The 16632-nt window shown below is 45.2% G+C and overlaps 1 protein-coding gene across 7 annotated transcripts in view; it reads left to right on the top strand.

Annotated features, from left to right (window-relative positions):
* TRIO (trio Rho guanine nucleotide exchange factor) overlaps window positions 1-16632 on the top strand; it is a 322427-nt gene that overhangs the window by 291146 nt on the left and 14649 nt on the right. For 5 of the 7 annotated variants that reach the window (XM_019646200.1, XM_019646201.1, XM_019646198.1 and 2 more), the window contains 11 exons: window positions 1513-1661; window positions 2759-2825; window positions 4517-4620; window positions 6643-6712; window positions 8648-8737; window positions 9270-9362; window positions 10090-10140; window positions 10371-10448; window positions 11389-11580; window positions 13374-13551; window positions 14571-15382. In XM_019646200.1, coding sequence (XP_019501745.1) covers window positions 1513-1661; window positions 2759-2825; window positions 4517-4620; window positions 6643-6712; window positions 8648-8737; window positions 9270-9362; window positions 10090-10140; window positions 10371-10448; window positions 11389-11580; window positions 13374-13551; window positions 14571-15382 — 1884 coding nt within the window. Of the gene's footprint in view, window positions 1-1512; window positions 1662-2758; window positions 2826-4516; window positions 4621-6642; window positions 6713-8647; window positions 8738-9269; window positions 9363-10089; window positions 10141-10370; window positions 10449-11388; window positions 11581-13373; window positions 13552-14570; window positions 15383-15901; window positions 16417-16632 lie in introns of those variants that run through there. The other 2 variants (XM_019646202.1, XM_019646203.1) reach the window with 2 other exon arrangements.

Genomic DNA, 16632 nt, shown 5'->3' with positions numbered 1-16632 from the left:
CGGCTCACTGCAGAACTCTGGCTTCCAGTTACTGAACGCCAGTAACTATCTGTTTAAAAATGAGAATGCTATTTTCTCATGACACCCTGTTCCTTAACTGTTTTTCATAATAAGCGTCGCAGTCAATGTGTTCCCTAGCTCCGTGAATGCGGTAAACAAGATTGCATGTACACATTTCGTGTCCTCGAAGCTCTGCTTAGCGATGAAGTCAGCGTCTGTCTCTAACTCCTCAGGGGAGAAAACAGGTAGAGGTTTCAATTTGATGGAAAATATTAAGTGTTCTTATAGCTCTTTTTGTGTGAAGATAATCACATTTTCCCAGTTCAGTCGCTAAGTACTCCTTGATCATCTCTGTATGTCCAGCTGGGCTGCTTTGGAAATTTTAAAAGAACTATGATCTATACTCCTAGGAGCTTTGTGATTTCAGGCTAAGAAAGAAAATTAATATGTACCGATGATTATGATAAAAACTCACGACAAAGTAGGAATAGAGGAAACACACCTCAACATAATCAAGGCCATATATGACAAATCCACAGCTAACATACTCAATGGGAAAAGGCTGAAAGCATTCTCCTTAAGATCAGGAATAAGACTAGGATGTCCACTTTCCCCACCTCTATTCAACACAGTATTGGAATCCCCAGCCACAGCAACCAGATAAGAAAAAGAAATAAAACATCGAAATTGGGAGGGGGGGGGGAGATGTACCAATGAGAACATAATTGATTGCAAATCATTGTCATGTTAATCAGGGAGAGAAGTCATCAATATTTATTGATCACCCTCCAAGCTTTGCTCAAGGTTCTCCAGGGGATACAACGAAAACAATCACCTGCGGGAACTAAAATGCAGTGGGGGAGAGAGCTTTGGATAAGTAATTGAGGCCAGCATGGCAGCTGCTCCCTCCAGAACAGATAGAAAGGAAAGTGTGTGAGTCCCAAAGATAAAAGGTAGTTTTAGCTGGGTGATCTGTGTGCATCAGAGGATGAGTCAAGGCTTCATGGATAATCAAGAAGCAAACTGAGTTTATTTAAACTAAAATATAAATTGGTGACACTGCTATGTCATCCACCAGCAAGGCACTGGGGAAGTGTGTGGGGGTAAGCTGGCCTGATGGAGGCAATGCCACCCATCTCCGAAATGATCGTGCTTTCATTCGGCAAGAGTACAACTGAAAAGAAAATTGCTGGGTTTGAAATGGGTGCAGTGCTCTGATGTAAACAACCTGTATCTTTTTCTAAATATTTGTAACCAGGAACAGACTTTATCAATGTGTATAAATTCACTAGTTTTTTTCATTCTAACCTTCCTCTTTTATCCAGCTCCTCTTACTCAATTTTAAAATCAGTGTTGGGGGATTTAGTTGTTAAATACTGTGCTGTTTCACAACATAGATTTTATGATTTTACAGTGAGGCCTTCTGTGTATTCTGAGTGAGATTTGTCTTATCCTGATTTCAGCCTCTGATAACTGGGGGCAGAAGCGTGATTGTGATGTCGTGTCTTTCAGGCTCTGGAGGACCGTCCCAGCTCGCTACTCGTCGACCAGGGAGACAGCAGCAGCCCCTCCTTCAACCCGTCGGACAATTCCCTTCTTTCCTCCTCCTCGCCCATCGATGAGATGGAAGAAAGGAAATCCAGCTCTCTAAAGAGACGGCAGTAAGACAGATGTTTTCATTGTCGTTGTGTGGTGGCTTTCCTCCTCTTTGTCACCTTCCAAACTGTGACTGGGATTCATGTCTGACTCGGTGCAGTGATGAGATCTGGGGTCTCTCTGAGGAACTAACTGGACGTATGTTTGAAAAGCACCAGGCCTCCATCAGGGCCTGTAAGCCATCGCTGCACTTCCTGTGTTTCACTTTATAAATGAGAATGATAGGAGACAAGAATATCTTCTGTCACTTCCTGCGAGAAAGTCCTGTACTTTTTATTGTACACAGAGTTGTAAAGGGAAAGAAGGCAGCATAAAATTAGATGCCGTCTCCCGAAAACGTGAATGTTTTTCAAACATGCAGTAGTGGTAGTGTTCCTCAGTTCCAGTAAAGCAGCTGAAAAAAAAGCGTCCTGAAAAGTATTACAAAAGGTTTAAACTTGCTTTTGGTGAAGAGGAAGACTTGTAAGCTGCATGAGGGCAGACTTGGTTTTATTGAGAGCTGTGTCCCAGCCCCTAGAATGATGTTTGGCACATAGGAGGGGCCTAGTCGGTGATGGCTGAATGAATGAATGAAGAAAGAACGGCTTCAGGCCAACTGGGGTTGTGTGCTACACGGATCAAGTGATTGTCTTCTGTATGTGAGTGGACTTCAGCAGTCACTGAACCTGACATAAAGAAACACTTCATGATGTGATCAGACTCGAGGCTTTAAACGTCTGAATTAAAATTTTCTTGTATGTCCAATAAAGCTTACAATGGCTTAATCATTAAAAACAGTAACAAAAGCCTGCTTCCTTTCCTGTCCTGCCTTCATAACAAAGTCCTGTCTAAGCTTCCCGTGGTTGTCCATGAATGTTGTCAGAGTCTGCTGGTGGGAATTCTCCCTGAATGCTCAGTGTCTTGTGACCTCTGCAACTCTCATGGGTCCCCACATGAACGTGTGAGTGATTTGGGACACTCAGAATTGTAGACCCAGTTGTGCAGGTTCGATATGTTATATAGTTTCAGGGGGAGTCTGACCTGACAAAAACGAAAATGCAAAAGAATTCATTTAGAAAATGAAGAGTCTGGATTGTAAACACTGTTTTTTCTGTCTCTCTAGCTACGTTTTGCAAGAATTAGTGGAGACAGAACGTGACTATGTGCGGGACCTCGGCTATGTGGTTGAGGTATGTGTTTTCAGAGATTTAATCATCTGTATTGGCCCCCAGAGTTGTCAAAGGGCTGTCGTGTTAGACAGTTTAACGCTGATACCATCTGAAAAGCTTTAAAAACATTTTTGACCAAAAAAAAAAAATTTCTGAAAAATAATATTAGCCAATTATCTTAACAATCTGTATTCACTTTTTAAGGCCTCTTTTTTACATAGTGTACCTGGCATATCATTTAAAATTTAATACTTAAGTTTTTAAATTATGATATCCAACCATTGTATCTATCATACGGGAACCTTGCCTTTAATTATTTTACAAGAGTGGATATTGTCACAGAAATGAGAAATAAAAAAAAAAAATGAGAAATCGTTGGTAAACAAAGTCCTGGTGTCCAGCTGTGGATTCAGTTGCATCCTGAACCCCCCTGGGTTCATGGAATGGCCTGTGACTACACTGGATCATTTGCTTATGGTTTTCACAGAACAAATGTCTCACCATTTTCATGCCCAAAATTTGCTACCGCCCTATATAGCCATAGCAAGACCACTGCCTTTCATACTGGATCAAACACCATCTCCAGGCTTTTCCCTGCTGCTGTTAAGTTCGGGGCATAATCATCTTCATAAACTCAGCTCATCAAAAAGCTGTTTTTATAGTATAAAATTTTGTCACTTTTTCAGCTTTGCAAATACGTACAGGACAATATTTGGGGGGGTCTACATTCCATAAAAAGTAATAGCTATTAAGTTAATTTTGTAACTGAGAAGATTTAACATGTTTGATTTGTCTGCAGTCACTGTTAACAGTAAAATAAGTAACTTGAATATTTAAGAGGCTCTGGTACAGGCTGAATGCCATTTGAATTGAATAGACGTTTTAACCACATTTTAGCAACGTATTTAATCAACCATTGTTAAAATATCAATTTGTGAAAGAATATTAAATCCTTATTTATTAAGTCTTTATTTAACAAATTATGTAAATAATCCAAAAAAAAAGAAAATCTGTTTATATGAAATAAATGCTGGGAACAGAGGAAATATGTTTCTGGCCAGATATTTAATATTTACAAGCTGATAAGATTTGTTTTATGAAACCCTTTACATTTATTTAAACATCTTCAGTTACTTAGAAGGATTTTGATCTATGAATGCCAAACAGGGCAGGGAGAGAAAGTCACGGCAATGAATGTAACAGGACACATTTTATTTAATGTATGTATTGACCCTTGAACCATATGAGTTTGAACTGCACAGGCCCACTTATATATAGATTTTTTTTTCAATAAATACTGTAAGTGTATCTTCCTTATGATTTTCGTAATAACATTTTCTTTTCTCTAGCGCACTTTATTGTAAGAAGACTATACATACAACATACAACATATGTGTTAATTGACAGTTCATGTTATCAGTAAGTCTTCTAGTCAACAGTAGGCTATTAGTAATGAAATTTTGGGGGAGTCAAAAGTTGTATGTAGATTTTTGGGTGAACCAGGGGATCGGCACCCCTACACCCCTGTGTTATTCAAGGGCCAGCTGTATCTCAGATGCCAGTTAAGGACACTTTCCATATAGTTTTCGTTTGTTTATTACTTGGTTACAAGAGAGTGCATGTGTCTGTTTTGTCCTTTATCAATCATTAAGCCATTACTTGACTCACACATGCCCCATAAAATCAACTTGTTTTTAAATACTTGACTTTAGGGCTACATGGCACTTATGAAAGAAGATGGCGTCCCTGACGACATGAAAGGGAAGGACAAGATCGTGTTTGGCAACATCCACCAGATTTATGACTGGCACAGAGAGTACGTAATGTGCACACTGCGCGTCGCCGCCTTCCGCACTGCGGCATGCCGGGCAAACAGGGAAGGGCGTGCGCGGCCCATTTCATGTCATACCTGTGTAGCCTCACGAGGTAGCTGGTGCAGTGGAAGCACTGACGGGCTGGGGAGTTCTGTGGCAGCATTTCATGGCCCAGGGAACAGTCTTACTCCTTTATGCTGGTCCCTCCAGGGGGCCCGTGTGGGGGTGGCTAGAAGCACGGGCACCCAGCCTGACTGCCTGGATCCGGGGCCTAGGCCTGACCCTGAGCCATCTGCTTCCCCTCTCTGTGCCACCATTCTTCAGCCATAGTGTGACCCACCTCATGGGATTCTTCTGAAGCGTGGCTGAGAGTACATGTGAAGCACTGAGAGCATCTGCAGAGTAAGCCTCAATACATGTGTCCCCTGATTGCAGCCACCCCTTGAATGAGTACAGATGACTATTAGAGGTTTCGAAGATGCTCATTTTTCCAGTTCAACTTTAATGGAAAAAGTAGACACGATTGCCCATGTAAATCAAATTTGATCCCAGTACTACATGGCCATGCCTATCCTGATCAGGAGGGAGAGCCATGTGGGGATTGGTGCTACAGCAGCCGCCTAGGCCTGCCAGAGCTGGTCTCTGCACATCTGTCCCTTCAGGTCACCTTGCTTCTGATTTTAAAAATCCCTGATCACCTGGGCATTGCCTTATGCCAGCTGCTGATATTCTTGTGGAATGTTCCAGCAGCACTCTTCTATTCCCCATTATGTGGAACAGTCCTCCAGCTTTCCTGTCTCCCTGTGCATTGCGGCCCCCCCCACCTTGCAACATGACGCCATCACCTCCGTTAGACCTGATCGCTCCAATCATAAGCGCTCTCTCCTCACAGATCACGCATGTAAAAATGTCCTTTTGAAACTAACTTAAGGAGGGGTTACTGGTGTGTCAAGTGGCATTTTATTTCAATATTTATTTCATCTTTCATAATAGAATGTAAACCCCCCCCTGGGACCCAGGTGCAGGCTCTTAGTTTTATATCTCCTGTAATATTTAATTCAGTTGGACTCAAATCAATGATTGCTCAACTTCAGAAAGAGCACTCTTAACTTATAGCTCTACAGGCTGCAGACTTACTGGATGTCTACAGTGAAACCAATTTAAAAAGGGATGTTTGGTGCTGTTATCGGGACTTGTCCTCCTAAGGCTGGTTGGTAAGCTGTGACGGGGCAGGGAAAAGAGTACAGGAGCCCCGGATGACCAGACAGACACTGCACCAGAGAGGGTGTCTGCCACGGGGTGTGCAGAGTGAGGGACATGAGCCCAGGTGCTAGGCAGTTCACAGTATTTATTGGTGTGCCGATCTGCAGGTTAATAAAATACCAAGCATAAACATCAATATATGTAAGTGATAACAAGGTAGGCGTCCATCTTAAAGACATCTACAGCCCAGGAGATGAAGAAGAGTTGGCTACAGCTATGTTATTTCTGTGGTCATACCCAATTTTGATCTTAATGGAAGTTAATGTTTGTAACCTAAAAATAGACTTTGATAATATGTAAGAAAGCTATGGAACTGTCACAGGTAACATATTCGGTATTTTATACGGTATTATCCAATTTGAGCCTCTTAAAAATTATCTTAGAATGTGAAGCTCATAGGTGTAAGGACCAAGTGTTTGGAAATAAAAATTGCTCTGAAACATTTATTTTTCTCTCAGTATTTAGCCAGGCTATGGTTGCTCATGTCATTTCAAAAACGAGACCAGAATGTTAATTGTACAGAGGAGGGAAAGTTGCCAGTTAAGGGATGCTGTCATTCCGCCTTGTCTTTTTAAACTGTGTGTCTCTTTTTTGCTTTCTGTCATAACACAATGTTTGCTGTGTACATTTCATTTGTTAAGTATATACTTTACACTTCCTAACAGCTCGTGTCAAAACAGACCACTTTGAAAATATAAACTTCAGTCTAAAATTAGGCCGCCAGATTGGAAATGGTTCTAATATTTCTCCTCTTGTTTTAGCTTTTTTTTAGGAGAGTTGGAGAAGTGCCTTGAAGATCCGGAAAAACTAGGATCTCTTTTTGTGAAACATGTAAGTACAAGAGTGTTGTTTACATTCTGTTCTGATACTGTCATGTTTAGTAATTGGTTTGTCAGACCAAAGGCAAGCTCCCAGTTTACAAAAGTGAGTATGTTAAGAATGAGACCAAACTGTGCAGGGTAAGCCAGTTGGAATTAAAGTGTCATCTTGCCCTTCCACATGTGACCTGCTTTCCCGGTCACCTGGCCCCTCTGGCCAGGTAGCTCGCAACAGTACAGAGTCGTCACAAGAGAACCACAGCCAGACCCGAAGCAGGACCATGTCTGGGGATGCCCGTGGGCAAACAAAGGTCTGCTGGAGGTGGTGATATATACCTCAATGTGCAGTGGGTTTAATGTCGCAGCTAAATACATTTGTATATCTAAAGTACTGTGCTGACATTAAAGGGTTTTTCAGGAAAAACTGTATTTTTTTAAAAATAGCGACAGCAGTTATATTTTTGCGAATCTCTTTAATGTCTGGCTTAATAGAAGACGGATGGATTTTCATATCTGCTTATGTATTAAATCTATCCTGACTTTTTTTAAGTTAAAATATATGAAACAACCCATCCTCCCATATATATAGTTAGAAAAAGATGAGTATTTTTATAACCTTTTCAGGTAAATATAATTTTCTTAGATGCTACACCAAAACTCAACAGACGATAATTTCATAAAGGTTAGTTGCAACATGGAACCTGAGAGCCCATTGGTGAAGTTCTCCCTTGCTCTTACGTACAATAAAAGCCATTGGACTGTCCTGTGCCCACACACCAGCTGGTGACATCAGGCATTGATTGGTTGGACAATATTGATTTAGATGGACCTTCCAGATGTTGGAACATTTCATTACACAATATCAAACAATGAGATTTATTAATAATACCACTCATCTCCTCAGATGTCTTTAAGTATTGTCCAGTTCCTGGTAGCAGATACATGTTTTCCAAAGTTCTACTTTTTTGCTTGAAAGCTTGAATTTTCATTATTAACAGACCCTGCCAGTTGTCTGCCTTGAAACAACAGGCTCATTTTGTTCGTGTTTAAGAAAATGTCTGTCAGATACCCAAGTCCTAAGTGTACATTAATTACAGCTTGTGCCCATGGTTCTTTCACGTCAGCATGGCGGTCCACAAAAGCAGCCGTAGGGTCAGCTCACAGCTCGCGCACAAGGTGCTTCACTTGACACAACGATTGCGTTCAGCAGAAGCGTTCTGAGGACCTCCATTGTGTCACAAGAATGTTAAAAGGATGCATACCCCGTGATTTACTTCTAATAAAATGTATTTTCATGACTTCATCAGTGACATTCTGAGGTGAAACTGGCATTCTTTTTACTGCGAATGTGTGGTGGTGACGACTATGTGCCGAGATGCCACCAATATTTTAACCCACCACTGGTTTTGCACATCAGCACACTGAAAAGGACAAATATCTGAGTGTGATTTTGAAAATAGTTTTGAACTAATGGATCCTCTATAAGACCTCAGGGATCCCAGGGGTGTGACACCACACTTGGAGAGTCACTAAATTCACAATGGTTCACTATCTCCTTTTTCCCGCCTTCAGTATTGAGACTAAAGAGCTTTTCCTTTCCTTATAAAAACAGCCAGGCTTCCTAAAACCTTGGGCAGGGCTTGAAAGGTGGGAGTGATTCTTCCTTTAATATTAAGAGCTGCGTCCTTTCACTGCCCCTGGTATTTGCCAGGTGGGGGGAGGGCTGTCATATCGAGGGAACGGTGGTGAAGGATGGTTTTTGGAGCCGGGTGGCAGAATTCTGATCTGCGTCGTGAAGCTGGAAGGTGCTCCCAAAAGCCTAAACTGTACAGTTTTGTTTTAAGAATACGTCCTTATGAATGTGCTAAAATTAAAATGTACATGTGCTCTTACGTTCCCATGGAACCTCCGCTTGTTCTAACCCATCTCTTGCCTCTTTCATTCCTAGGAGAGAAGGTTGCATATGTACATAGTTTATTGTCAAAATAAACCAAAGTCTGAGCATATTGTCTCAGAATACATTGATACCTTTTTTGAGGTAAGAGCTACAATAGAAATGAAGTATTTCTGAATCTTTTGTTACAATTGGTTTCCAAAACTTTAAATATGATTTGTTTCTCAGGAATCCTCAGGAAATTAGCCTCTTTCCTATTAATTGGAGAAATGAGTATGAATTCAGTCTATGATTATATCCCTTAGCATTTGGAAGACAGGGGTCTTTGTGAAAATAAGGGTGTGTTTTAAATCAGTTTTAAACGTAAGCCTCATTACAAATTCAGAATAAGTCATGATCCAAATATTTAGCCTAAAACAAAAATATTTGTATGAACAAAAGAAAGCCATTGAAAGAAGATCTTTAAATAAGCATAAAAGACTATTTTGAAAAACAGCTCAGAAAGGTTATAGTGTAAAACTTGGACATTCTGAGAAATAGTATACAGTAGTTAATTTTTGTGCAGTATGGCTTCTCTCGTGGTGTAGTTAGCATTTCTGACAATTACAAAGATTAAAAAATTACCCCCTTTAAAAGACAACATATAAGGTCTTTTTTTTCTCCTTTGAAACCACAGGACCTAAAGCAGCGTCTTGGCCACAGGCTGCAGCTCACGGATTTGCTAATCAAGCCCGTACAGAGAGTTATGAAATACCAGCTGTTACTGAAGGTGAGGCTGTGCCATCAGGCGCTTGTTTGGTGCAAGGATCAGTCCATGGGAGGGGCAGGGGAGGGCGGCAGGGGAGGGGAACCTTTTCTGTACAAAAATGTAAAGCAGTCTTGTTATTTCTGACTTTAAATATTTTGGAAAGGTTTTATTTTTTAATTTAGCAAGACACCTTACACTGTTCTGGATTTTTCATTTACATCCAGTTCTGAATCCAAATGTCCGGTAACGTGAACTTATTTTCCCCACCACCATTCTTTGATTACGAATGCCTTTACATATTTTCTAATCTTGGAGCCTCAGATAAAATTAAAGTTTTAATCCCTGCCTATTCCTCTCTGTCGGCTCAACAGCAGCCCTTGATTGGTTTAAATTCCTCAGCACAACTAGAGGCGAAATCACACAGTTTTCCATGATGAAAGTGACTGTTTAAATTTGTGGCGATTCCTTCGTATATGAGTTAGAACCTGGATTTATAAAGAACGACCAGAGCTTGTGCTGGAGTGAAACAGGAACCGTTGCCGGCTCAAATAGATTTGGTCTGACTTTGCTCTCCCGCAGCTTGAAATCTACATAAGGACACCATTTCCTTGTGTTACTGGGAGGAAACTAAAATGAGAAAATAGAAAGAAGTGCTCGGCCCAGAGCTTGGCGCCCGGCAGGGGCGAGCGGAAGCCGAGCTGCTGCGTGACCATCCTCCTGCTCATGCTTCTCCCCATTTGCCTTGCAGGACTTCCTCAAGTACTCCAAGAAGGCTAGTCTGGACACCTCGGAACTCGAGGTACTTCCACCCGCTGGGCTGCCCGGCTCTCCCCCAGGCTGGCCCCACATGCCTCCAAAGCAGCCTGTCCCTGGAGGGGTCTATCCTGGGCCGGGTGATGGCAGTGGGTGCTGGAGGGTGTCTGCACCGCCTGGCACCACCTGGCTGTGCCCTCTGCACCTGGAGGACGGGAGGGAGAGGAAGTGAACAGAGAGGTGTAGCTGACCACTGGCTGCTTTCTCTCCCCCCAGAGAGCTGTGGAGGTCATGTGCGTAGTGCCAAAGCGCTGCAACGACATGATGAACGTCGGGCGGCTGCAAGGATTCGACGTAATGCGGCTTTAAACTTGCTCCTCTGGCTCCCATGACTTCACCTTGTGCTGGGTTGTTTATCTCCACATGTAGAAAGCTGATCCTTTTTGCCTGGTTTTCTGTCTTCTCTCACTTTACCTCAACCTGATTGATATATTCTTCCAGCTCCTCTCGGGTGCCTTTGCTTTGCTTTTTTGGAACCTTTCTCTGCTCAGAGCCCTGCGCCTCGTGGCGGAAACAGGCAGGGCTCTGCTTTGTCTCCTGGGCCCTGTGCTGCCGTCAGAACAGAGCTCCCTTCCCGGCAGGCAGCGGGAAGACGGCCCCTGTCCGTCTGTCACCCCTATCACCCCTGGCAGCCTGACCTCGGGTCACTGTTCATCCTTAGTCTAACAAACTTTGCTGTGAGTGGCCAGATGACTCATATTACCTGTTATCTATTAGTGTCCTCCAGATACTCAAAACCAGCATCTTTTTGTGACTGTTGAGGAAGGAAAGGGAAGAAGTTTTTACTTTTCTTGCCCACTCTTTTGCTAGAGATTGGGGTTTGAAGTTCTTTTGCTGTGGTTCTCAAACACACACGGAATCCCCCGGAGGGCTTCTGAAAACACAGGTTCCTGCCTCTGCTTGGCTTCTGCCGGGGAATGCTGGTGCCCAGGCCCAGGGCCCACGCCTCGAGAGCCGCTCTTCCCGTGTGAACTAGATACTTAACGTCCACTTTCGGTCTTTGATTGTAGCTGAGGCCAGTGATTTATACAAAGGTTGGCAAGAGTTTTATTTAGATAACTTCTCTTTGGGGCTAAGGACTCATGATGATAAAAGAAAAATTGTAAGCTCTATAAATTAATAGAAATATATTAATTTGTGGGAGGAAAGCTAAAGAAAACAGAACGTCATGTATCTTAACTTAGAAGGCAATGTTTTTTTCTCCTCTTCCTTTGCCCCCCTTTCCTTGTTTCAGGGTAAAATTGTGGCCCAGGGCAAGCTGCTCTTACAAGACACGTTCTTGGTCACGGACCAGGACGCGGGGCTCCTGCCTCGCTGCAAAGAGAGGCGGGTCTTCCTCTTCGAGCAGATCGTCATTTTCAGCGAGCCGCTTGATAAGAAAAAGGGCTTCTCCATGCCAGGCTTCCTGTTCAAGAACAGCATCAAGGTAATGAGTGTTTGCCTGTTTTCTTATGGACTAATTCATGTGCCCGTCATGTTGATGGAATGTTGCCTTTCTAATGACGACATGTCCCGATCCTTTGTTTATTAAATATTTGGAGAATTTTCTAATACATTTCAGAACCTTTAAATTCACTGCATCCGTCTGTTGTCTATTCTGCAGTGGCTGCCGTCTTACACATGTTTCTCTGTGACCACAGCCATTCATTTTTACCATAATGAAGATTTCTCTGGGTTGGTTTTTGTGCTCTACCTTCTCTGGGACCACGTACACCTTGTCTCAGGTTAGAGGCACAGAGTTGGAGCATGGCCCTGACCAGAGCACACAGCTGACCCTGCATCTTACTCTGTCCTCCGTACAACACGGACAGAGCGCGCACTCGGTGCAAGGCATGGAGCTGCAGGCACGGATGAGACTGGCTGTCTGGGCCCCGGCGTAGCTTGCTCTCTGGTGGAAAAGAAAGACAAATAAAATAATTGCAAATGTCTCTGAGTTCTATAAGGGGACAAACCAAGGATGAGATAGAGAAAAGCAAAGGAGGCCGATGGTCCCTGGGAGATGCCGCCGGCTCTCCCTGCCCTGCCCCCACCCCCAGTTCTTCCCTCCTCGCAGCTCTGCAGGTCCGGAGCTCAGAAGGGAGACATGCTTCCTTGTGTTAGGGCCTCTGGCCCTGAGCTGGCAGGGCCCTCATCAGGGACAGCGAACCTCTCCTACACTCTGAGCCCTCAGCACACATGTGGGACACTACCCTCTTCCACCCAGCTTTCCACTTGGGCACCTGCAAGCCACCTCCAGCAGCCCCCATGTGTCCTCCCGCTTTGGGCTGGGGATGGTCTTCTGCCCACCAGCACCTGGGGAGGCGTTAGGGCAGGAAGGCCGGGCCATTTGAGGCCCCTCCGTGGTCAGCACTGCACACCCATCCATCACCCATTCTTTTCCTAAGTCTCTTGACAGAAAATAGCTCCATCACCATAGAATTTCTCTTTATACACTAATTTACATATTCTGTTTCAGGAAATTATTTTACATATTTTATGTGGCATGTTACACGGAACTTCCTAACACATGTTATAGTAATATTCAAGCCTTTTTTAAATGGTGGCATTTTCTTCCTGGAGAAGTGATACACACTGGGTGGTTGTATAGGAGTTTTGAAAACAAGCAATCCTAGGCCCACATTTCTAGTTAATTGTTTAAGCTAGTAGGTGATCCCCATGTAGCAAAACGTGGTTGTTTCAATTTTGACATCAGATGAACTTTACTTTGCAGCTGACCGGTGGGAATAAATGTGCTTTATTTGGTAATATACACACAACATAAAATGTACCGTGTTAACCATTTTTAAGTGTACAGCTCAGTGGCATTAAGGCTAATATATTCACATTGCTATGCCCCCATCACCAGCATCCCTCTCCAGGACTCATCATGCTGCAGAACTGAAACTCCATACTCATTAAACACTGGCTACCCGTTCCCTCTCCCCAGCCCGGGCAGCTACCACTCTACTTTCTGTCTCTCTGAATTTGACTACTCCAGGGACCTCGTCTAAGTGAAATCATAATAGTGTTTATCTTTTTATGACTGGCTTCTTTCTCTTAGCATAAAATCCTCCAAATTCATCCATGTTGTGGCGTGTGTCAGAATGTCCTTCCTCTTTAAGGCTGGCTAATATTCCACTGTGTATATAGACCACATTGTGTTCATGCATTCATCCATTGATGGGCACTGGGGTTGCTTCACTTCTTGGTCGTTGGGAATAATGCATTAATTTTTTTTAGGTGAGTTGCCTTTGCCTAGAGGAAAATGTGGAAAATGATCCCTGTAAATTTGCTCTGACATCGAGGACGGGTGACATGGCGGAGACCTTCATTTTACATTCATCCAGTCCAAGTGTCCGGCAAACATGGATCCATGAAATCAACCAAATTTTAGAAAACCAGCGCAACTTTTTAAATGGTAAGTGTGTTCTGTTACTGGGCATGTGTTTTTTGTCCCGACTGTACACTTTTCTGTTTCTCTTCTCTCTCCTACTGCATACGAATAATCTTGACAGGACTTACTGTGTGTCAGGCACCGTTCTAAGCATTGTCCGCATATTGCGTCATTCCGTCTTCACAGCGGCTCTGTGTGGCAGGTACTCCTTGTATTCCCATTTTACAGATGAGAAAACTGAGGCACAGAGTGGATTAGTAATTTTCCCCAAATCCCGCAGATTGTCAGTGGCAGAAGCAGGGTTATGAGCAGACTGGCTGGCTCTCAGGCACGTGTCCCCTTACCGCTATCCTGCTCTATCCTGCCCCACGTGGTCTTACGGCATGTGTGTGCCTGAGCCCTGTCCTAGGACAGGAATGCGGAAGAACTGAGGCAGCAGATGGAATTGGCCACAGGTGTTGGGAACATTCTCAAATGCCACTTTAAAATTTATGTTTGATTGCAGTACACCGCCACACCTGTCTCCTGCATTCAAAAACAAGACATAGTTTTTGCCTTCTCAGCTTCTATGACGAGTGAGGATAGAGGAACAATACAATAATAATACAAAACAATAATAATACCATACGGTGCAAAACACCTCAGGGGCAATGTCTTCTCCACGAGAGTGACCATATGATCTGACTGTGCAGTTAGTCTCCCCCACACTTGTCCGCATTCACACCGTGTTTCTGGCCTTCCCCTGCCCCTCACCCACTCACACGCACCCACTTTCCAGTCCATTGACTCCTTCATAAACGATGGTAGCACTGGAGACCTTTTCCTTTGCCTTTACTTATGGATATGGGGTCGTCTTCTGCCTCCAGGTGGGTGTTGATAGGTCAAGAGGACCAGAAGCTGTGGGTTACCCTCTGATTTGAGGGGGGATGGATTCACGTCTGGCATTCCCTTTGCACTACGCCACGTTCCTTTTCCTTTGCCCCCAAAACGATACTTTTCTTGGCGGCCAGACTGAACCTCTTCCACTGTGTCTTTGTTTACAGCCTTGACATCACCAATCGAATATCAGAGGAACCACAGTGGGGGCGGCGGGGGCGGGGGCGGCAGCAGCGGAGGGGCCCCCAGTGGCAGCAGCAGCAGCAACCACAGCAGTGGCCCCAGCAGCTGCAGTGGCCTCCCCGGCTCCAGCAGAAGCAGACCCTCCCGGATCCCGCAGCCTGTCCGACACCACTCCCCCGTGCTGGTCTCCTCTGCAGCCTCCAGCCAAGCAGAGGCAGACAAGATGTCAGGTATGTCCACTCCCGGCCCTTCACTGCCTCCTCCCAGCAGCAGCCTCAGCCTGGAGGCCAGCCCCAGCCAGCCTGGCAGGCAGCCCCCCAGCAGCCAGCCCGAAGGTCCTGAGAGAGAAGCGGAGCAGATCCCCAAGATGAAGGTGATGGAGAGCCCCAGGAAGCTGACTGGGAACGCCGCAGGAGCCGGCCAGGATGGAAACGCCAAGGAGGCGCGGGCCCCCCCGGAGGAGGGCCGCTCGCGGAGCAGCCTGGGCTCCCTGCCCCTGGGCAAGCCTCGACCCGGGGCCGTCTCGCCTCTGAACTCGCCTCTCTCCTCCGCGTTCCCCTCTCCGTTCAGCAAGGAGCCCTTTCCTCCCAGCAGCCCCCTGCAGAAGGGGGGCTCCTTCTGGAGCTCCATCCCCGCCTCCCCTGCCAGCCGGCCAGGCTCCTTCACCTTCCCGGGGGACAGTGACTCCCTCCAACGGCAGGCGCACCGCCACGCAGCCCCCGGCAAGGACACGGACCGCATGAGCACGTGCTCCTCGGCCAGCGAGCAGTCCGTGCAGTCCACCCAGAGCAATGGGGTAAGAACGCCCGGCAGCCTCCGCCCGCCCGCCCCACTGCCTCTGTCCCGCCAGCTCTTCTAAACCTCGCGTCGCCGCCGCTGTCTCCTACTAACTCTCGGCTTTCCTGCTGCGCCGCAGTAATCAACTCCGTCCTGCCTGTGCGCTGACCAAGTAGAGCCGTGTGGCTCTGTGTGTGCGTCCGCCACCCGCAGGCCTGGACGAACGCCTCCTAACCCCTCTGCTCCGGGACGGCGCTGCTCTCATCTCTACTAACTCGCTCCTTGCTTTGTTTGTGTCTCCTTAATACGAGAAAGCCGGTCATTAACCTTCTGAACGCAGCCTCTTTAAGTCTTTTCCGTTTTCCAACCAGCGGACTATCTTGGAACTTTCTTTTTGCCCTTGCCTTCCTCACACACATTTTTTTAGAGGGGTCAGTGTCTCTGCTGCCTACCTCCTATTTAAATGGAAACCTACACTTTATAAGCTTTTTGCTCATCGCTTGGTCGTGCTCTTTTATACCTTAAATTATCTTTGCAGCATTTTTGACTCATCTGCTGAAAAAAAAAAAATCCCTCAAGAAACCTTCCAACAGCAACTCAAAGCAAACTAAGCTGACAGAATGGGGGGAAGGAATCTCTCCAGTGGAAATATTTGCTCCCCCCCAAAGTTGCACTCTGGAAGAGACTGCTTTAGGGCCTGTGGAGATGGGCTCCTGCCGGCGGCTGGGAGCGTGTCCGCGTTCTGTCCAGCAGGGGGCGCAGTGTGGGCTGCGGATCTCCGGGCATCCTCACGCTCATTTTGCCTGCCACCAATGTTCTCAAGCAGAAGGGTCGCTGTGGTGGGTTTTCCCCCATTTTGTGGCCCCCTCAACTCTCCTATCCACCTGTTTCCTACACGGTAGAGGGCCCGACCCATAACCTTCCTGAAGGCATGCGTGAGGGAATACAACTGTTCTCATGAGTGTATGTTTGATGGCTTTATAAATTTTTAAATACATTTCCCTAAAAGGGTCTGTGTCTCTCTTTATAAAACAAATCTGGCTTTTGCATGTCTCTCTGTCTCTCTCTCGTGGACTTCTGTCAATGCCTTGTTTGGGTTGACTTGGCCTTATCCTTTCTTACCTACTATGTTTTGTTATGTACTTCGCTAAATTCTGTATTTAATTAAGGAAGAAATTAGCAAATGGATCTTGGTACATTTATTTACCGTTGAGCCTCATTCTCAAAAGCCAATAGTCGGGCAGGCCTCCTCTGCAGTGGCCGTCGCCA

Source organism: Hipposideros armiger, unplaced genomic scaffold (genome assembly GCF_001890085.2).
Source record: "Hipposideros armiger isolate ML-2016 unplaced genomic scaffold, ASM189008v1 scaffold_98, whole genome shotgun sequence".
Lineage (NCBI taxonomy): Eukaryota > Metazoa > Chordata > Mammalia > Chiroptera > Hipposideridae > Hipposideros > Hipposideros armiger.
The sequence above is the reverse complement of the archived record's forward strand: the minus strand, read 5'-3'. Positions and strand labels throughout refer to the sequence as shown.